The 22,164-nt window shown below is 38.9% G+C and overlaps 1 protein-coding gene across 1 annotated transcript in view; it reads left to right on the top strand.

Moving 5' to 3' along the window:
- Window positions 1-22,164, top strand: part of ryr3 (ryanodine receptor 3) — a 126,952-nt gene that overhangs the window by 54,160 nt on the left and 50,628 nt on the right. The window contains exons 25-44 of the mRNA XM_088002273.1: window positions 1,821-1,924; window positions 3,628-3,711; window positions 3,794-3,953; window positions 5,311-5,455; window positions 6,400-6,605; window positions 6,694-6,868; window positions 6,963-7,171; window positions 7,383-7,546; window positions 8,254-8,302; window positions 8,407-8,567; window positions 9,861-10,023; window positions 10,879-10,965; window positions 11,130-11,356; window positions 13,316-13,528; window positions 15,377-15,980; window positions 16,682-16,882; window positions 17,992-18,094; window positions 18,787-18,921; window positions 21,390-21,663; window positions 21,738-21,852. Of these exons, the coding sequence (XP_087858399.1) occupies window positions 1,821-1,924; window positions 3,628-3,711; window positions 3,794-3,953; window positions 5,311-5,455; window positions 6,400-6,605; window positions 6,694-6,868; window positions 6,963-7,171; window positions 7,383-7,546; window positions 8,254-8,302; window positions 8,407-8,567; window positions 9,861-10,023; window positions 10,879-10,965; window positions 11,130-11,356; window positions 13,316-13,528; window positions 15,377-15,980; window positions 16,682-16,882; window positions 17,992-18,094; window positions 18,787-18,921; window positions 21,390-21,663; window positions 21,738-21,852 (3,579 nt within the window). The remainder of the gene's footprint in view (window positions 1-1,820; window positions 1,925-3,627; window positions 3,712-3,793; window positions 3,954-5,310; window positions 5,456-6,399; window positions 6,606-6,693; window positions 6,869-6,962; window positions 7,172-7,382; window positions 7,547-8,253; window positions 8,303-8,406; window positions 8,568-9,860; window positions 10,024-10,878; window positions 10,966-11,129; window positions 11,357-13,315; window positions 13,529-15,376; window positions 15,981-16,681; window positions 16,883-17,991; window positions 18,095-18,786; window positions 18,922-21,389; window positions 21,664-21,737; window positions 21,853-22,164) is intronic.

Genomic DNA, 22,164 nt, shown 5'->3' with positions numbered 1-22,164 from the left:
GATGCTGGTTGTTGAAACTCATGACTGATGATGCAGAGCTGCAGACAGTAACCTGAAAATGTTTCACCATGTCATCCCGTCTGAAAAATGATTTATTGCTCGCAGATGCAGAAACGTATTATGATCAGGGAGATAAATCAAGCAAAAGTTATTCGCTGCCATTTCCATGTTCCACTGCTTGTATAATTGTGTTCCTTTTTTGTGACACAAAGTGTGCTTCTTCTTTTTTTTCATGTTTAGTACCGTCAGACTATGACAAAATGTCCCACAATACTGTAGGAGATTTTATGATGATTGTCCTTAAAGGAAATGTGTCCGTCTTGCAGCTCTACACATACAGTTGAAACCAAACGTCTAAGAAGACACGTTCACCTTTTTCCCCCTAAATGTCTGAAGTTAAATCAGATCAAGACTCTCGTTTTAGGTCACTTAGAATTATAAAAATGATTTCTATTTGCTAACATAAAAATGGTCTGATTTAACTATAAACAGTGATTAAAAAAAAGTTGTTTGGTTTCATCTGTATATAAATTCCCAGCTGCTGTTGTCCAGTTGTCAGCTTTTGTTTTCATGTATTTTGGAAAACCATCTAGACTTTATGATGTCTCTTTAGTCCCTCATTTTATCCAGTTATTAATGTCCTCCTTCATCGTGTAATTTATTACGGTCTAATTTTGTATGTCACAAAACATGAGCTAATAACAGCAGTGTGTACACTTCAGAGATGCTTTAATGGGATATTAATTGGTCTCATTTGTCTGATCAAATGCCGTGAAATTTAATTTTGTTGTGAATTTGCACAATCTCGAACGTATTCACTGCAATTTGTTCTGTAGACTGTCAGTAATTTACACATCTTTAGAAAACAGAAAAAAATTCTGGGTAATGCTGCTAGTTTTCCCTTAATAGTTTGATTTATTTTAGTTGAAATTGTCAGGGTTCTATTGTTTTGGAAACTTTTGACTGTCCTTCAAAAGTATTTTGAAGGAAAAATACAGTAAACGCTTTAGGGCTTCAGCTAACATGCTCTAGGTAAAACAAATGAGCTAAAACTGCATTAACGTGAATTACTTTGTTCACTATCCAAAGACATCTTCATCACTCTGGTCTCCTTCCATGATTTTACCATCAGTAACTCTCTCTCTCATCACTGCAGAAGCGCCATCAGAAGTCTGATCACACAGTTAGCCTCTTTTTTCTACTGTTGTAGTTATCACAGGATGATATTCCTCTGAGGCTGCTCCCACAGAGGCCATTCAGCCAATATTAATGAATCCCTTTTCTATTCCAAGAATGTAACATCCACAGTAATTAAGGCTGGGATAAAAGGTCTAAAAAAATCTCAAGGCCTACGTTTAGGTCCAAATAGATGCCTGGGATAAAACATGTGCTGTAACAGTGAGCCCAGAGTGACGTTCCTATAATTCCAGGTCAGATTCCTCTTTGTGGATATTTGGCAAGCAGGAATGTGTTAAACTTCACATCTGTTTGCTTGGTTCGCACTGTGTATTGCTGTAATTCTGTAGCAGAGAGTATTATCAGTGAGAGTCTTGGTGAATGTCATGATAGCCGTAAATCTCTCTTAATCAGGTCTCCTGCAGACAGTAAAGGCGCTAATTAAAACATAATCCACTGCAACGCTTTAGTCTAAGCAACTCGTAAAGTTCAGAGACTTGAACTGAACTAAAAGCAGATAAATGGGACTTCTTCCTGGCTTTGAGTGCAGAGTCAGGCTTTTAAAATGTATTTCTGCAGCAGACAAGACGAGGGCGTTGTGAGAGGAAACTTTGAACAGAGATGCCGGTTTCCTATCTCCACAGGTTCGCGACGACAACAAGAGGCAGCACCCTTGTCTTGTGGATTTCAGCAAGCTGCCTGAAACTGAAAAGAACTACAACGTGCAGATGTCAAGCGAAACACTCAAGTAAGGCTGCGGGTGACCCTCAAAGTAGGAAAATTCATGGTTTTACTTTTAGAGTTCAGCAAGAGATCACAGTATTCATTTCTAATCAAAATGGGTACAGAATCAATCAGATTTTATTTTTTATTTTATTATCAGTAACAAGGCTGTTTAAAGTGCTTTCCGTCATAAAAACAACAAAAATGAACATTTGAAATATTAATTTCATTACAGATGTCATTACAGATCAAAATGTTGGTTAGTATTTCAAATAGTATGTTTCAAAAGCAACTCTAAACAGGTGGGGTTTTAGACTGAGTCCTGAGTTTCAAGTGTCCATTTGGATATTTTTATTTATTTTAATTGTACAAAGTTCTTTAAATGTCCTGTGAGTAAATATATTTGCCCATTTATCGACAACTGAGACTTTAAATATTCAGCAGTTATTTTCGCTCTATTAAGAGTGTTTCATCAAATTAAACCAAAGGAAAACATGCTTCCTGCTTCAGTGGGAGTGAAATTACCGTAATAACTCAATATCGGCTGGAAAGCTCAACGTCTCTCCTTTCCGAAACCGTTGGGATTTTTCAGACAGCACAAAGTGTCACAGAGTTACAGTACTGGAAATTTGGCTGTGCCGTCGCCACTACGTTTGGTCTAGAAAGGTTAAAGGAACTCGGTGTTTCGGCTGTTTTACAGTTTGTGGTCCATAGAAGCTGAATGCTGCTTCTCCCCGTTTGGTTCTGGTTCTGGGGATGCTAGTCAGAACCAGAAGACCTGTGGAGACTGGAAGGTTGCTATGACAACAGCAAATCTCTAATGTTTAATGATTTATAAACTATCAACAGTATTTTAAAGTCTATTTTCTGAGCCACAGGGACCCAGTGAAGGACTTTTTAACTGGCTGATGTTCTCTAACTTCCTGGTTTTAGTCAGAACATCAGCAGCAGCGTTTTGGTCTGATTGATGTTTTAGGCTGACCTGAGAAGACACTGTTGCAGTAATCAATGCGACTAAAGATAAACACATGGATGAATTTCTCTAGATCGCGCTGAGACATTAGTCCTTTAATCCTGGAGATGTTCTTCAGGTGACAGAAGCCCGACTTTGTAACCGTCTTCATGTGGCTCTGAAGGTTCAGATCTGACTCCATCACTACTCCCAGATTTCAAGCCTGTTCGCTGGATTTTAGTTGTAATAACTGAAACTGTGCGTCGACTCTCGATCACTCCTCTTTAGGTCCAAAGATATTAACTTCAGTTTTGTTTTCTTAATCCTTGAGGAAAGTCGGATTGCTCACTCCTTCCCTTATTGCCACAATTAGTAACTATATATTTATTTGACATGTTCCTTTTTGCTTGCAAGATTTTTAGATTGTACGCCACTAGAAAAGGGTTATATGTTTTATGCCGTTAAATAATCCAGTTATCCATTCCTAGCAGCAGCAGTTTTCTGCATAATGCTTAGCAGCACAAGATTAAGAATAAGATTAAAGCAGCACTTGTAATGACATTCGTCTTCTGGTGCAGCTCCAGCATTGATTTCTAGGAGATATTGGCTCCAGAGGCTTTTCAAGTTGAGTACTGAGTCATGTTACTGTAAAAACATTTGGCTCACCTCATTAGAGGAACTTCCTGTTAAAGAGCCGTTTAATCAGACAGTCAAAGCTGAATGAAGTTTAGTGGTATTGTATTGATTAGGATTGTCATTGTTCTTGTTTACCGCAGGACGCTGTTGGCACTTGGCTGCCATGTTGCCCAGGTTAATGTTCACGCTGAAGAGGACCTGAAGAAAATCAAATTACCAAAAGAGTATGGTCTACATTTTCCATCTTTTTTGGCTTATTTGTACGAATTTCCACATTTTGTAATTCTACCTTGATAAATCTTCCAGCTACATGATGTCTAATGGATACAAGCCTGCGCCACTGGAACTCTCTGACGTGAAACTGACTCCAGGTCAAGAGGTTCTGGTTGATAAACTGGCCGAAAACGCACACAACGTTTGGGCCAAAGACAGAATCAAACAAGGATGGACCTATGGCATCCAGCAGGTAAATGAAACCTTCCTAAGGTTCTGTTCAGACAGACAAAGATTAGGCCTGTCGCGATAAACGATAAATCAATTAATCGCACGATAAATTAAACCTATTGACTTAATTTTAATTATCTGCTTTATCGTCTCTTCCTGCCTTTTTTTCTTTCTCTTGATGACACTGAATAAAAAAAGGCTCAACTCCAGTGCTCTGCACTGACCCTTCCTTCCTATTTCCTTAGCGTAATGTCCAGCTCACACTACATGAGTTGTTGGCCGATTGTCGGCCCATTTTCAAAACCTGAGAGACACATTAGCCACAGAAATTCTAGGTATAACGGTTCAATTGGGTTCGTCGTGCCGTGTGTTGTCCAGCCACCTGGGCACAAAATAATGGCTACAAGTCCAGTTAACTAATTTTAAAATCGGGTATTAATCAATGTTTTACTAGAATCTACCTGTGACGCATGTGGCTAGAGTCAGCGTAAAGTTCTGACTGAATGAAAATTATTATAACCTATTTATGTCACGTTAACGAAGAACAGCTGAAAAGTTACCGGGTTTATCAACTGCGGTAGCAATTTGGCTCCAACTCCTCTCCTGGTCATTTCTGTATTCTTTGCACGAAATGTTGAACATTAATGTCGTTTCCACATATCATCTCTGATAATATGTCTGCTGGACTTCAGGTTGTGTCAGCTTTTTGGGATTCCCCTCCGTAATTTCCCCTCAGAAAGCACCGAGAAGAATCCGTGCTTTCTGATTGGCTGCCTGTCACATTCAGCATTAAGCTCCCAGTCGGGGAAAACCCCTGATTTAGATCGGAGCGGCTAAGACGATCTACATCACACTGCAGGATGATCGGTTATGAAATCACCAGCGACAATCTTAGATCGACCAACGTTCTAAGATTGTCCTAAGGGGAAAAAGGGGCAAAAAAAACCCGTGTAGTGTGAACTATTGCATTAGGTTAAATCTAGTGATTACTGAAGGCCAATATAGTATACAGACTTCATAATCTGCACTCTTGGTTGAATGCAGTATTTAATTCCACTTTGGCTTTATGTTGTTTAGTTTTTATTCAAGTACGCTTCTTGTTAATGGAGACTGAAAATCCATTTTTGTTTTTGGTTGTTTTGTTTATTTAGTTTATCAGTTCCAGTGTTATGTGTTCTTTTGAAAATAAAATGTATCTATTTATGGCAGGAAATCACATGCATTATTAGTCATTTCCATTAAATCAGTGTCAGAAGGTCTTGAAACAATATTATCGTGTATCACAATAATTTTTTTGACAATCGCTCAGAAAAATTCGTTATCGTGACAGGCCTAACTAAGATGTTGATGCAGAGTTCATAAATGAAATTGTGCTGCAGGATGTGAAGAGCAGACGTAACCCTCGCTTGGTGCCATATGCTTTATTGGATGAACGCACAAAGAAATCTAACAGAGACAGTCTGAGAGAGGCCATTCGGACGATGGTTGGATACGGATATGACATCGACCCTCCAGACCAGGAGGGTGAGGCTCTGATTCTGATCAATTATCTAAATCTAAAGCTAATCTCCATTTTGGGTCACGAATGTTCTTAAAGGGACAATTGTCCCCAAAATGCGTTGATAAAACCATTATTAAGTCAGTAAGTACTTGTAAAATTAAATATTGAACATTTTCTTACGTTGATCAGTCCCTCCAGGATTTTATGATTGTTTTTGTGACTTTTGCAATGATTTTGTGGTGCAAATTTAGAAGTATTTGCAAGAAATTTTGCGGTATTCGCGCAGATGTATGATAAATGGATAGATGTGACGTTTTTTACTTACCGTATTGATGACGTACTCTAACATCAACTAAAGCAGAGGCAGCATTGTTTTCGACCAATAAACTCACAGGGATCTGCTGATTTTATTTTTTGCATCAATTTCCTCGATTGCAGAATTGTGAAAAACTTCAGGGCAACACAAACAGCTTTATCGAGTAACTAGAACTAGACTAATGTCTTCTTCCACTGGAAGATTATTTAACCTGTAACTAATAATTTTACATTGATATTAAGGACGATATTATGAAGCTCCTATTTGTTGCTGAAAAGATTTTAAATTTTAAGTGTACTCAGATATTTGCACTAGAAACTAAACACAAAGTACTTAGTAATATTTTGTGTTTTTGCAGTGCATCTGAATACCAAAGCTTTGAACCAAATCAACACAAAATGAATAGTAGCTAAAGTTGTACTTAATGCAGAGTGAGTAATATCTGTGAAGTAAAATAGCGGGATGATTTCAAATTCAACTCAGGATGACCTGAGCTATCAGTGCAGAAAAAAATCCTTATTTGACCTTTAAAATTAGGAACTAATTCATAAAATATTTTTTTTCTCTGCTCTTGTTGTTTGGAAGTATCATCATATTTCATTATTTGCATTTTTAAATTACACGGCTCTTCTTTTTCTCTCCGGACCAAAGTTGTGCATGCAATAGACAATCAGAGCATCGAGACAATCCGCTTTTTCCGTGTGGAGCAAACGTACGCCGTGAAGACCGGGAAGTGGTACTTTGAGTTTGAGGTCCTGAGCGGAGGCGACATGAGGGTTGGCTGGGCCAGGCCAGGCTGCAGGCCCGACGTGGAGCTGGGAACCGATGACCAGGCCTACGTCTTTGATGGATACAGGGTAAACTGAAACAGCTGCGCATCGTTTGCAATGAAATCCAAGCAAGAGTCTGTCAGTTTTGTTTCTCATAATGCTTTCGTTTCTTCAGGGTCGACGGATGCATGCTGGTAGCCGTTACTTTGGGCATCCGTGGAAGAAGGGCGACGTGGTTGGTTGCATGATCAACATGGAGGACAAATCCATGATTTTCACTCTGAACGGAGAGCTCCTGATCACCAGCAAGGGCTCTGAGCTCGGCTTCGCTGACTTTGAAACAGAGGATGGTGAGAACTTCTCAGATTCTTTCAGTATTTAGTTTCAGAAATGAAAAACGTAACACAAGAACTAATTGTCCTCTAACTTCTTGCCTTAATGCAGGTTTTATTCCGGTGTGCAGCCTCGGGATGTCTCAGATCGGCCACATGAACCTCGGAAAGGACGCCAGCACGTTTAAGTACTACACCATGTGTGGCCTCCAGGAGGGCTTCGAGCCCTTTGCTGTCAACATGAACAGGGAGATAACCATGTGGTTCAGCAAGCGTTTGCCCACCTTTTTCAACGTACCCCAGGACCACATGCACATCGAGGTATAGAACACCATCCCTTATTATCTGCAGCTTTGCATGAGCCGCGTTTCCATTTCAGATGTGTGCCAAAGTTTTTTATTCTGCTAACATAGAAAAACACAACCTCGCAATTGCAGTGTTTCCATTAATTAAGAAATACAGTTAAAATCAGACGTGAATAAGCTTCTTCACGTGATAAGTGATGTAAGGGATTTGTTTCTTGTCCTCTTAGGTTACCAGGATTGACGGGACAGTGGACAGCCCCCCGTGTCTCAAGGTCACACATAAGACGTTTGGCACCCAGAACAGCAACAGCGACATGGTTTACTGCAGGCTGAGCATGCCGGTGGAGTTCTACTCTGCAGACAGGCTGCTGGACGAGTCGCTGAAGCTCAGGTGAGGCTTCTGCACTCAGGTTGAGGTTTCATCCTCACTACAGCCTGTTTTTTTCTTTTAATAAAACAATTAATGCAAAATCTAAGGTTACTTTTGTTCAAGTTTCCAATGTGGTTTGGAAACGTATGGAGTTGAACTGAAATGTTTTCCAGGAATGGATGAGGTTGGCAAATAGAGAATGGAAAAACTGTTTCCTTCCATCCGTATATTTATCTGTCCAATTCCTTTCTTTTTATCCATTAATCTATTTCTTTGTTTTCCTTTTTTATCCATTTGCTTATTTATCTATCATGTATTTGCTTTTCATCCATTGGTTTATCTGTTCATCCATCCATTTCCTTTCTCTTTATTCATCCATCTATTTACCTATCCATTTTCTTTTCTATTAATCCTTTTATTTATACTTCCATCTGCTTTCTTTTTATCTTCTCACTTGTCTATTCATTCATCCGTTTCTTTTCTTTTCATCCATTTGTTTATTTGTCCATCTGTTTTCTTCTTATTCATTTGCTTATGTATTCAATCATCTGTTTCTTTTATTTTTATTTATTCACTTATCCATTTATCCATCCATTTTCTTTTCTATTTATCCATGTATCTATTGATTTTTCTTTCTTTTCATTCATTTGTTTATTCATCCATCCATCTGTTTCCTTTCTCCCAGCTGCTGTCAGAAACCTTTTATTTAAACATGTTTGTTTTTTCAGCCAACCTCCCAAAGAAGATGGAAGTATTGACTATGGAAGCATCACAACCGTAAATCACCACTAATTCCTAAACTTACTGATAAAACATCATTTTTTAATCTTCACAATATGCTTTCCCATTTCGTTGAATTATTTTTATTTTTAAATCTGCAGTACTACCACTCAGTGAGAGTGTTTGCCGGACAGGACCCTGCCAGCGTGTGGGTGGGCTGGGTCACACCAGACTATCACTACTACAGCAAGAACTTCAGTCTCAGCAAGACGCAAACTGTCACCGTCACCCTGGGAGACGAGCGGGGCCGGGTCCACGAGAGGCAAGCTGCTGGTTTTTAAATCTGGGAATAAACTACGTTCAGAGGATATTCTTCAATAATGTCATTCCTCTGACCAGACCTAGAAACTGAAGTCAAATTAAAGTGAATAATAAAACATCACAGTTTATCTGAATTATGGGAAATAAAGCAGATTTATCTAGAACACATCAAACATAAGGCCCGTGGGCCAAATCTGGCACGCCGTAGCTTTTTATGTGGCCCTCTAGATTCTAGGCTAAACACTAAGTGAGCTTAAATATTACATTATCTATCAAATCAATTAAGTTTTTATCTGTTTACTGCTATATCATATCAGTCAGTCCCTACAGTTTCTTGAGAATTACCGTGGAAATTCATGCAAAATCATCAAATTGCACCAATACATAATTGGGAGTTTATTGCAGATTTTTCTCAAGAATTGTCAAAAACTTTCTTACTTGTGCTAAACAGCTGCCTCAGCCTTAATTGATGTCAGAGAGTAATAAAAAGTCACACTTACTGTCATAAATAAGTGAAAATATTTCCAAATTAGAACCGCAAATACTGATTTTTATTGGAAAAAAAATCACAAAAAGAAGCATGAAATCCTGGAGGAACTGAAAAGATGTTCAGTAATATTTAATTTTAAGGATTCATTGATATTTTAGCAGTTTGTGATCAAGTTTTATCAATATAATCTGGTACAACCGGCCCATTCATGATCTGGATTTGGCCCAAAACCAAAATGAGTTTGACACCCCTGATCTAAAATGTTCCATTATTTGGATGGTTCCATTATTGGATGGTTACATTATTGGATGGTTCCATTATTGGATGTTTCCATTATTGGATGGTTACATTATTGGATGTTTCCATTATTGGATGGTTACATTATTGGATGGTTACATTATTGTACAGATATGCAGCTAAATCTGCTCACATAGAAATAGTTTCTACAATCAGTTTTTCTGCATTTCATTCAGCATGAATGTCTATCATCATATTTTTCCTCTTATTTTAATGTGTTCAGTTTTTCAAAGCAACTACATTTTCCAGAAATCATTGCAGTAGCTTAAAAAATATAGCTTTATCTTTCAAACAATAGAGAAGTTATTGAAGTTACATGACCCTCATTATAGAAAGCTATTAATTTCTTTAGATCAGCATTGAAACCCAAGTTCGATATTTGTTCATAGGCTTAATTTTACCTGGGATTTTTAGTTTTTTTTTTATTCTGCAAAACACAAATCCAATCTGAATTATTGGGAATGTTTCAAAGTTTCTGAGCTCTTCCTGTTGCTCCTCTTGCTGCAGTATCCAGAGGAGCAACTGCTACATGGTCTGTGCAGCAGATGCACTCGGCCCGTCTTCCTCCAGCCGCTCAAACACCGACCTGGAAATCGGCTGTCTGGTCGACTTGGCCACCGGCCTCGTCTCCTTCACCGCCAACGGCAAAGAACTGCCTACAGCGTATCAGGTTAGTAAGACTCTACCGTCATAAAAGCGGGGATGCCACAGGGAACCCGCTTCGATGGGAGGCTTATTTACGGCAGCACATCCATCCAATTCAGCCGGAAGGCAAAACAGAACTAAATTGGGATGTATATACATTTTTTATCTATTTTTGTTTTTCAGTGGACGGTAAACTCTCTGCAGAATAAACTTTTCAAAGTTGTTTTGGTAAATAATGAAGTGATAAAACATTAAAAGTAAATTTTCTATCTTTTTCGTCTCTGTTCATTAAATTTATTAAAACCTCCCTTTTTCAACAATATTGGATCAAACAATACAGTTTGATCCAATTCAAAATAAGTAAATCTTTTGCAAGAAATCATCTTCATATTTAATTTTTTTCAAATTAATTTAATTTTCTATTTTTATCCATTTGCTTATTTATCTTTCCATCTGTTTCCTTTTTGTCCATTGGTTTATCTGTTCATCCACAGAACAGATAAAGATTATTTATAATAGATTTATAAGTAAATTTATTTATCTTAAGATAAATAAGTTGTATTTATTTCATGGGTCTTGAATTTCAGAAATTACTTTGTCAGATTGTTTTTGGTTACTTAATATTAAATTGTTCTTGAAAAGCAGCTCCAGTATCACAGCTCAGTATTGTAAATGTTTTTAAAAAGTAAAAATCTTTTTCCTGCATCATTTATTAATGATTTTTTCAACTGGATCTCAGAATTGTTGATCGTTCAGATTATTGTTGATCTTCCACATATCAATGATGCTTTGCTGTTTGAATATTTTGGGGAATAAATTTGAAAAATCTTCTCTGTTCATTTAGTGATGCATGTCGTTACTTTGGTTTGTTTGTTTCCAGGTGGAGCCAAACACCAAGCTGTTCCCGGCTGTGTTTTGCTGCCCCACCAGTTCCAACCTCTTCCAGTTTGAATTTGTCAAAATAAAGGTTTGTCTCAATTTGCTTCCATTAAACATTATATTTAATATGCAAGGGTGTTTCAAAAGGCTGCGTTAGAGCTACATATTCACGTTAATCTTTCTGAAGAACAAACTTTTATGAATTGAAGGAACCAAAGATGGTTTCCTCTGCCCCCCCCTGTCGTATCCCAGGATGCCATGCCGCTGTCGTCAGCCATGTTCAGAAGTGAGCAGCGGAACCCGGTTCCTCAGTGTCCGCCGCGTCTGGATGTGCAAACCATCGTGGCCGTGCTTTGGAGCCGGATGCCAAACACCTTCCTGAACGTGGAGACGGCTCGGGTCAGCGAGCGGCACGGCTGGGTGGTGCAGTGTCTGGAGCCTCTGCAGATGATGGCCGTGCACATACCTGAAGAGAACAGGTAGCATGTGAAAGACTGACGGATGCGTCTCATCTGACTGAATGTGTTCCTCAGGGCAGCTTTGAATTGTCAGGTTTTTTTGTCTTTCAGAAGTTTACATGCAGCCATTGTAGAAAATAATGGGCTTGACTTGCATTTGAGCTGCTTTTCTTCTGGAGTTGGAAAAAATTCAGTTATTAACAGGAATAATATTCAGATAAATGTCAGCAAGTTGAACAGATACCATTTCTGGAAGTCATCAACAAGCTTGTTGTAATAATTCGGTCAGGATTTTTGACCACTCTTCTTAACCCTTCTTCACCGAACATGTCAACGACGCAGCCAAATTTGTAGTACCGTAACTCTGCTATACTTTGTGCTATCTGACAAACTCCAACGGTTTCTGAAAGGAGAGACGTTGCACTTTCCAGCCAGTATCGGGTTATTACAGTAATTTTAGTCCTGTCGTAGCACAGAGCATGTTTCTTTTAATAGACGGTAAATTGCGAAAAAAAACTGCTAAATATCAGAAGTTCCAGTTGTTATGGATAAATGGGCAAATATATTTACTCACAGGACATTTAAAGACCTGCAAACAATTAAAAAAAGCAAAAATATCCAAGCAGAGACTTGAAACTTAACACTACGGGGGTAAGAATTGGTGTAGTTGATTTGTTTTACTGGAGCATTCTCAGCATTTAAGACATCAAGGAGTTGAGAAAGCGATTTTGGAAGCTTAAGATTAGCCTCCAAGACCAGTTTAAATGTGTCACTGGGTTCAAACATCTAGCAGTGTTTCTTTGACATCCATTTTCACTTCAAGATGGGAATTGTGACTCTGGCCGTCTCTCCCAAAATGAAAGTCCCTGAGAGTAAAGAAAGAGCCTATCAATTTTTCACATGGCTACTCTCCTCCTTGTACGCTGCTGGGCTTTATTTAAATTTTTGAAACAAATGTGCACATGTGCCCTCCAGTACGCTGTGTGCCCTCTCATATCAGATAAATAATCATGCAGGGGTTATTATTTTAGTCTCCGTCCAGCCCAGCCTGCAGCTGGGCATCAGATTAAATCCACCTTGAGCTTTTATCAGGAACTGGACAGTGGGATTTACAGTAATCCAAGTGAGATTTAGTGAAAAACATGGATTATAAATCCTCTAATTGTGGACTGGGTGCAGAAAGTATTTAAAAATTTTTCCTCTATTTCATTGTAGCCACTAGCTAAAAACCAAAACGTTCATATTATTTCTCATGAATGTACAATCAGGATACCAGATTGCCAGAAAAAAACAGAAATTTGGACATATTTACACATTTATTAAGAAAGAAAAACTGAAATATCACATATTTCAGGGAGGAACCTGATCAGCCATTGTGTCGAGTTTACAGCCAAAAGTGAAATGGATGACTTAAAGTAGCATTGTGGAAATGGATTAAGGAATTTCATTGTTCAAATATAATATTTTTGTATTTAGTTCTGCTAAAATACAAAAATATTTGAGTAAATTTTAAATTTATAAAAATTTCAAATTTTTATGCAATTTTGTATTTTATAACAATTTGAAATTTTTAAATTTAAATTAAATTTATAAAATTAATTTTTTTTATTTAAAGCAAAAACATAATTTTTATTTTAAATAAAAAATATTTGAATTTTTTTAGCAGAACTAAAAAAAGATTATCTTACAGGAAATCTAAAAAATAAAAAAATTACAAAAGATAAATCTTATCTTAGAATAACTAAATCTTGTTTTGTAAGATTTTATTATCTTACAAAACACAATCCTGTTTTTAAGATAATTTTGTCATAATTACCTAAAACAGGTGCATTTAAATCTCTGCAGAGCAGTGCAACCGCAAATTAGGTTTTTTTGGAAATAGACCCCAAACAGGATGAACCCTAGAGGCCAAACGAGAGACAAAACGTTTCCCTAAATCAAGGCTCAACGAATGGTAGATATTTTTCTGTCGTTCTGCAGGTGTTTGGACATCATGGAGCTGTCAGAGCATGAAGACCTGAGGAAGTTTCACTCCCACACTCTGAAGTTGTACTGCGCCCTCTGTGCTCTGGGAAACACGCGTGTGGCTCACGCTCTCTGCAGCCACTTAGACCAATCACAGCTTCTCTACACCATCGACAACCAGTACCTGTCGGGCATGCTCAGAGAAGGCTTCTACGACGTCCTCATCAGGTGGAGAATCTATTTATTTTAAAGCTCTAGTGGCCTTTACTTGAAAGTAGTTTGACAGGAAAGAGGGTAATGAGAGAGGGGTAAATATCGCCAGGCCGGGAATCGAACCTGCGACTACCGCAGCGAGGACTAACGCCTCCATATGTGGAGCAACACCTTCTTTATTTGTTTGTTCCTTTTTCTTTTAGGTGATTATAAAAAACAAAACCCGCCTCATGGTTTCATCTCAGCAAAGGATAGAGAAAAAATGATCCTGATGTATGGCTGTTTCAGTGTCAGCTTCAGTGCCAATAAGTGCTAATGTGATGAAGTGGTAAACACAATCAACGTCACATTTACTCAGTAAATCAAATTAATGGAAGAGATGTATTTATGTAGCCAGCTCACATCTCCTGCGTCTGAATATCCTTCTTTTATGAATCCATCTCTGCCTTCAGTTTCCCTCAGCTGTGTATTTTCTCTCTGAACTGAGCTTTCCTGTAGCTTTTGAAGTGATCCCACTTTTCTGAGGCTCTTTTGAAGTCTTTTCTCTGATTTTTGGGTAATTTCACACACTTTCACGATATTATCGGACCATTTTCAGAGAAATATCTGTCATTTAAGCCACTTAACTGTGACTTATGACTCATTCAGGCTGAGGCTCCCAAACTCAAAGGCATAAAAGAGAAGTTGGCTAAAAAAATTAGCTTTTTTTTGGCAATTTGTTCGTAGCAGCATGTTCCATAGATGCAGTTTGATTCACTTTTTAGTTGTTGTTCATTTTTTTCTACCATGCCACACAAAGAAGCAGTGTGTTCAAGGCACTTCAGGATGCGTAAGCGTTTTGAGAAAAGTCCAGATTTTTCTGGCACTAACAGTTTTAGTAATTCCAACTGTCCAAAACCAAGAAAGTTTTAATTTGATTAAAAAATAGAAGATAGTGGGGTGTTCTGTGGTGGTGCAGGGGTTAAGCACAACCCACATATGGAGGCCTTAGTCCTTGACGCAGCCGTCGCAGGTTCGATTTCCGGCCTTGGCGACCTTCACTGCATGTCTTCCCCCTCTCTCTCTCTCATTACCCACCTTCCTGTCAATTAACTATCAAAAAAAAAGCCACTAGAGCCAAAAAAAATAAATAAAAAATGAAGATGGTGACTTATTGATTTAGGTACAAAATAAATGTTCATTACAGTTTTTGCACCAGATTATTCTTGGATAATGAGATTTTAGTGTTCAGTTTTTCCTACTTTGAGTTCCTCTCAGATTGAGCTGTTTTAGGGCCTTTAAATTGAAATCAGCCGCTGCTGGCCACACCCCCAATTCAATGTTTACACTCGCATGAAAACGGCTGCAAACAGACGACCAATTATCTAACTGTACAGCTTTGAAAAGCAGAAGTGGAGCCTCCTGCACAACCAACAAGAATGCAGCAAGTAGTTTCTGAACTGCAAGTCAGTAACAAAACACTTGTCTTTTCCAGCAGCCATTGTACAGCTCATACAGCAGTAAAATTAGCTGACCAATCCTGCTGGAGCTCAGCTTAGGTTGCTAGGTAACGGTGCAGTGCCTGTCAGTAGTAAGGTTTTTGAAACAGCTCATTTTCCAGACACAAAAAAAAAATTAGCTTCTTGTTTTTTAAGCACTTGGGTTGTTTTTAGAAGGAAGCATACAAATGTGCAAAATATGAATTTTGCATCATAGGCCATTTTAAAAAAGGTTGTGTTTGAATTTGATCTGATTTCATCTTCATAGTGGGATGTTTTGTCTCGTGGGTTAATCCAATGTAACTGGCAGTTATCCTGCCAGTTACATTGGATTAATTATGATGATCTAAAATCACCACCACCTTTTCTTTTTTTTTTCATCCAGCATTCATCTTGAGACGGCGAAAGAGGCACGGCTAATGATGAACAACGAATTCATCATCCCTGTGACGGACGAGACCCGGTCCATCAAGCTGTTCCCAGATGAATCTAAGCGGCATTCTCTTCCCGGAGTCGGCCTGAGCACTTCCCTCAAACCCCGAGTCAACTTCTCCCCGGTCGGCATCATCAGCACCAAACGCCACCAGCTCCTCTACAGCCCCCAGATCCCCCTGGGCATTCTGAAGGAGAAAGCCATCAGCATGCTGACGGAGGCCGTGCAGGGAGGAGGCTCCCACATCCGAGACCCGGTAGGCGGGAGCCTAGAGTACCAGTTCGTCCCCATCCTGAAGCTCATCGGAACGCTGCTCATCATGGGAGTGCTGACCAGCGACGAGGTGAGGCTGATTCTCCTCCTCATCGAGCCCAACGTGTTTGGGGAGGCCAAGGAGGGAGAAGAGGGGAGCGAGGTGGTGGTGGCAGGGGAGAAAGAGGAGGTGAGCAAGAACGAGGAGAAGGCTGTGGAGGCGGGAGAGGAGGAGACCAAGGAGAGCAAACCGGCCGCCAAAGGCCTGCTGGAGAAGTCCCTGCCGGAGTCTGTTAAACACCAGGTGACGAAATATTTTATTTCAGTGAAAAAATGCTGAATGCTTGGGGATGTATTATAAATCTATTTGGCTCTTACTGCTTCTAAAAACAGCTCAAGTGGTTTAAAAAAAATTTCCAGCTGGTTTTTTAGCAGCAAGTTAATGACTTTTGCTCTGTTTCAAAAACCTTCCAAATGGCCGAATTAGCTTAAATTAGCAATCCCAATGGCTGTTACCTAGTAACCCAAGCTTAACTCCAGCATGTTTGGTCAGCTGGTTTTACCACTGTACAATGGTTGCTGGAAAAGATAAGTGTTCTGTTGTTGACTGGCCATCCAGAAAACACTTGCTGCATCCTTGTTGGTTGTGCAGGAGGTTCCACTTCTGCTTTTCAAAGATGTATGGCCATATAATTGTGGAACTGTTTGCAGCCATTTTCATGTGAGAATGTAAATGCTGAGTTGTGGGGCATGGCAGCAACCTATCTAGATTTAAAGTGACAGAGGCCCTAAAACAGTTCAAAACTTCTTTTTTTTTCACCTAAGAATAATTTTGTACAAAAAATGTAATGAACATGTTCTGTTGAGCCTATCGACCTGTCCTGACCTGTTCCAGGAACCATAATAGGTCACCTTCAAGATCTAATTAAATCAAAGCTACCTTTATTTCATCAGATAGAGATAAAAAAAAAGTTCTTTATCTGATCAGATTTCTGCTGTTTCCAGATGTGCGAGCTGCTGCACTACTTCTGCGACTGTGAGCTGCAGCACCGCATCGAGGCCATCGTCTCCTTCTCCGACCGCTTCGTCTCCAAACTGCAGTACAACCAGAAGTTTCGCTACAACGAGCTGATGCAGGCTTTCAACATGTCCGCCGCCGTCACGGCCAAGAAGACCAAGGAGTTTCGCTCGCCGCCACATGAACAGGTGCCGCACTTTAACGGCTCTACGCATGAAAAGCTATTAGCTTATGATTAAAAGAGAGGTGGACAGATGTTTATTTCATTACTAGAGGAGTTTTAGAGCAATAGTTAATATTCTCTCATTAATAGAAGTTAAAGGCAGGCCAATATGTTAGGGAATATTCTTGTACGTTTGTCTTGAGTCTCATAATTCTGAGTATTTTTCACTCTGCATACCTAATTGTTCAAATTAGCTGGAAAAACGTGAACTTTAGGTGCTGAATCTCCTGAGAAATCATTAAATCACCTGATTCCCTCGTCCTTTCAACTCTTCCTGTTTAATTTTTTCCCCATCAGAGAAAAACCCTTTAAAAACTCATCAGTCAGAGCCCTTCACAGAGGTTTGTTAGTCCTCAAAATGCTTTCGGTTTCCATCGTCTCCTAACTTCATTTCGGGTTGGAATACCCAAAGGGCAGCTTGGACCGCATGTGAAGCTAAATTGAATCGGCTGTGCGGTCGAGCCCAACATCTGGCATTTAAGAGCAGGAAAATATGAAATGATGGCGCTGAAAGTGTTTTATGTTTTCAATTTAAAGTTTGAAGGTCGTCGTAATGTGTTGTGGAAGATTTTAAGCACATCATATAAGTCTGACGTTGATGAAAATATAATATAAAATTTTTAAGGAAGAACGTATTAATGTTTTAGTAAATAAAAGTCTGTATGGAGCTTTTTTATGTGCTCTTAAATAGAAAGGTTGGGTTTATTTAACACTGGTTTGTGATTCGTAATCATACAGCATCATTATTTATTCATGTTGGTTAAGGTGCTCAGATACATTTTCTTAATCTAAGATTTTTTTTTCTTTATTCCTCGTGTTATTCTCCAGTTCTAGTTTTAAAATCCAAGTCATTGGGAGACATTTCTGAGGGATTATGCAAGTAATTATTCACGTGACTGTTTCTCAGATAATTTGATCTCCACTCTTATTCCTGGTTTAAATTTCATTTTCATTGATTAAGTCTTTACACAAGCATCTTATTTGCTCATTTCATCCTCATTAATTCTTCTTCTCTCAAGTTTCCCTCGACTTTTTGTTCCTCTAACCTTCTGTAGCTCATCTTGTTTCTTTCAGATCAATATTCTGCTGAACTTCAGCGCAGGGGAGGACTGCCCTTGTCCCGAGGAGATCCAGGATGAACTCACGTCTTTCCATGAAGAATTACGGCTGCACTGTGGTAGAGTTCAGCTGCTCATTATAGTTAGACAATCACGACTAAACCAGGGGTTTCTGCTCTCAGTCCACACAGAGCTGCAACTGTAACGGGATTTTTACAACAAAAGACAACTTATAGACATCGATGCTATGTATTTTTTAAAAACCACCATTTTATTTCTACGTTTAGGATTTAGTATAAAGGCAATTTTTAATCTGTGGTATAGAAAATGATTTGCAACCTAATGACAAGAAAAAAATTATATTGTTGGTACTTTTAGCGTCATTGTTTGAGGAAATTTACTACAAATATTGAAGAAAAACCTGCCAGGCTGCATTTGTTTTGTCGTCTACATTAAAAAATCTAAATACTGTTTTGCTGCAATGTGCAAGTTTCACTTTAACCATCAATATGTTATTAAAAATCAGACTGTAAGATCAACAAATTATAATTAAATCAATGTAATTAAGAAACGTGACTCATTCTTGTTAGATAACATAAAATAATGAGAAACAAATAAAAACATTTTAAACAAATCAGTTAGGAAGAACTGTCGAAGTTCCAAAGAGCCACAGGTTGCAAACCTCTGGGCTAAATAAATGTCTTTATTTTAAAGACTTGATGGAGATTATTTACGCCTGATTTAGCAGCAACTTTGTTGTAAATGTTGAACCATCGCATTAAAACTCAAAGAAAGGCGTTTGCCCTGGCAGGAATCCCTGTGGAGGAGGAGGAGGAAGAGCAGGACACGTCGATTAAAGGTCGGCTCCTGGCTCTGCTCTACAAGATCAAGGGCCCGCCTCAGAAGACAGAGGAGGAGCCCGCAGAGACAGAACAGGCCGCTCCGAGTAAGCCAACAACACACTGATGAGGAAAATGTTCTGGTGATCCAACAGCTGACATTTCTGGGAGCTCTACAGATTACGAGGGTGATTTGTGAAAACCTGATCAGTTTCATGTTAGGAAAAGAACCAAATCATCCTCCAGGATCTGCCTGCGTCATTAAAGTAAATGTCTAAATATTTATCCAGCTTCACATCAAACGGCTTCAGTTCAAGATCAAATCAAGTCCTCTTTAATTCCAAAATAATAATATGAGAAATCTGGTGATCTGAGATTTCTTTATCCCTGTTTTTATTCAGATACTTGTTGGTAAGTGCTGGACTTCAGTTCAGGCTGGGGTCAGTGGTTTTTACACTTTACTTGCTTCCTTTTGCTGAATGTGTGGCTTTGTCCAGGTTCATATAATAGAAAGACTAATCTGCCGAGTCTGTAAGACTTGAGGCTATGAATTTTAATGCTGTGCTCCTTTCTCGCCCAGCTAGCCTGCATAATTGAGGAGCTACATAGAGGTGACAAATGATAACCGGGATGATTCTGAAACACAATTTAGTGTTGAGGCCCTACTTTTAGGAATTTTATCTGCAAACAGTGAGATTTGAGTTGAGTTTGAAAAACGCTTTGCTAGTGATTTAGGTTATCAGGTTAATTGCTTTGTTGAACTTTGTTCCAGAGATGAAGTTGTAATACAGCACAATGCTAGTGTGACTTTAAAGCTTTCAGGGCTTTTGCAATGGAGAAAAACCAGCAAGCGTGGGTTATTTTGTGTTTAAACTCCCTTGTTAAAAGTGTAAAAAGGGTAGATGACACAGAGCAGCTGTGAAGCTGTCGGAGTTTCACCTTCAGGGCGTTCGGCTCCCTGCCTCATCCCTCATTAGGATTCTGCTGGAATACGACCCTTTGTTTGCTACAGATGTTGTGCTTTGAAACTCTCAAAGTTCAGCAATGCCTTTGGTGTGCCGATGTTATCACAGAGAGTTTCACAACGTTTATCTAAGAGAGGAGAGTGGCTACTTCAGGTTTATGAGATTAGCTGCAGTGCTATCCTTTCTGTTTTAAAGTGAATAAAGTAGCCAAATTATATCCTAAGGCAGGGATGTCGAACTCATTTTCATTTTGGGCCAAATCAAGGTCATGAATTCTCTTAAAAGGCCGGTTGTGCCAGAATGTATTGATAAAATCCGTTCACAAACTTTTAAATCCTTAACATTAAATAATATGTTTTCATCTTTTCAGTCCCTCCAGCATTTTGTGATTCTGTTGGTAAGAAAGAAGAAAGTTTTTGACAATTTTTGAGAAAAATCTGCCATAAACTCCCATTTATTAGGGTAGAAAAGGGCAGGAATTTATTGCTTTTTGCATGAATTTCCATGATAAGTCTGAAGAAACTGGAGGGACTGATTGATATAATTTGGCAGTAAACAGATAAAAACTGCATTGATTTGATTGATAACATCATATTTAATCACACTTGATGTTTAGTCTGGAATCCAGAGGGCCACATATAAATCTGACGGGCCAGATTTGGCCCACGGGCCTTGAGTTTAACACGTGTCATAAGGTTTTATTTGAACACTTCTGGGATTATATTTAAAGTTTAATTTCAAATGTCAAATGAAATATATTTGGATATTATTTGAGTTCTTTTGTTTCAGATGAAAAATATCAAGTTTCTTGCAGTGCTCTGAAAAAACTGTCTGTTCTGTACGAATTACAGAAATTCTGAAATTTTCAAATTTTTCTAGAAAATTTCTGAGTTTAATCTAAAACTTTAAATTTTCCTTTTAGCAAGGTTTTGGCTTTTCAAACTCCAAAATTTTCAGTATTTTTTCTAGACAATTTCTGAGTTTAATCAGTGAATTTAAGTTTTTTCTAGCAATTTTTTGACTTTTAAATCTGAAAAGTTTTCATGTTTTTTCTAGAAAATTTCTGGGATTAATCTAAGAATTAAATATTTTTTCTAGCAAATATTAAACTTTTCAAGCTCAGAAATTTCCTTGTATTTTTCTAGAAAATTTCCAATATTAATCCAACAATTTTTCCTGCAAATTTTTGACTGAAATGTTCTTGATTTTATTTCTCGACATATTCCGAGATTAATCCAAGAATTTAAGTTTTTTTCTAGCAAATTTTCAACTTTCAAAACTCAGAAATTTCCTTCTTTTTTCTGTTCATAATGGCCCCAATGTGCCATCGTAGTTTGCCTCATTCTTATTGAGCAACACTAATACTAAAGGACATCGTACCTGCAGTCAAACATGGCGGTGGCAGTGTGATGCACAAGTAGCTGAAGAAAGATCCAAATCACACCAGGAAGTTAATTACTGAAAGGCTCCAAAACAAAATTAAGGTTTTTTTAGTGGCGCAGTCAAAAATTGAGATGCAGAGTCACGACTTTAAACCGATCGTTCATGTTTAAAAGCCTCTCAGTGTGGCTGAGTTGATGGAGATTGATGCGTTTTCCTTCCTCCTCCAGCCAACCTGAAGGAGCTGATTTCTCAGACGATCACCAGCTGGGCCCAGGAGTCCCACATCCAGGACCCGGAGCTGGTCCGAGTCATGTTCAGCCTGCTGAGGAGGCAGTATGACGGCATCGGCGAACTGCTGCGGGCCATGAAGAAGTCATACACCATCAGCGCCGCCTCGGTGCAGGACGGCATCAATCTGCTGGCCTCTCTGGGTCAAATCAGGTCGCTGCTTTCAGTGCGCATGGGCAAGGAGGAGGAGAAGCTCATGATCGATGGGCTCGGGTAAGAGAACCGAAGGGAACATGGATCTGGAGATGAACGGTGACCTAAAGCACATTTTGTTTTTGTGGTTACAGGGACATCATGAACAACAAGGTTTTCTACCAGCATCCCAATCTGATGAGAGTTTTGGGAATGCATGAGACGGTCATGGAGGTCATGGTCAACGTCCTGGGTGGAGACAAGTCCCAGGTAAAGCACGCACACGCACGCACACACACACGCACACGCGCGCGCACACACAGTTGTGTTTTCATCACTTGTGGGGACTTCATATTGACTTCCATTAAATTTCTACAGCCTAACCCTTACTTTAACTTTTACCCTAAACCTAACCATCACATACCTAACCACTAACCCAAAAACAATTTCCCTCATGAGGACTAAGAAAATGTCCCCACAAGGAGTAGTGGTCCCCATAAACCCACATTGTAATGGGTTCCCATAAGGATATGAAAACCTGGTACACGCATACACACACACACACGCAGTTTAAACCAGATA

This window comes from Poecilia mexicana, unplaced genomic scaffold (assembly GCF_051168715.1).
Source record: "Poecilia mexicana isolate PSO_F unplaced genomic scaffold, ASM5116871v1 scaffold_21, whole genome shotgun sequence".
Classification (NCBI taxonomy): Eukaryota; Metazoa; Chordata; class Actinopteri; order Cyprinodontiformes; family Poeciliidae; genus Poecilia; species Poecilia mexicana.
This window is presented reverse-complemented; position numbering and strand designations above follow the sequence as displayed.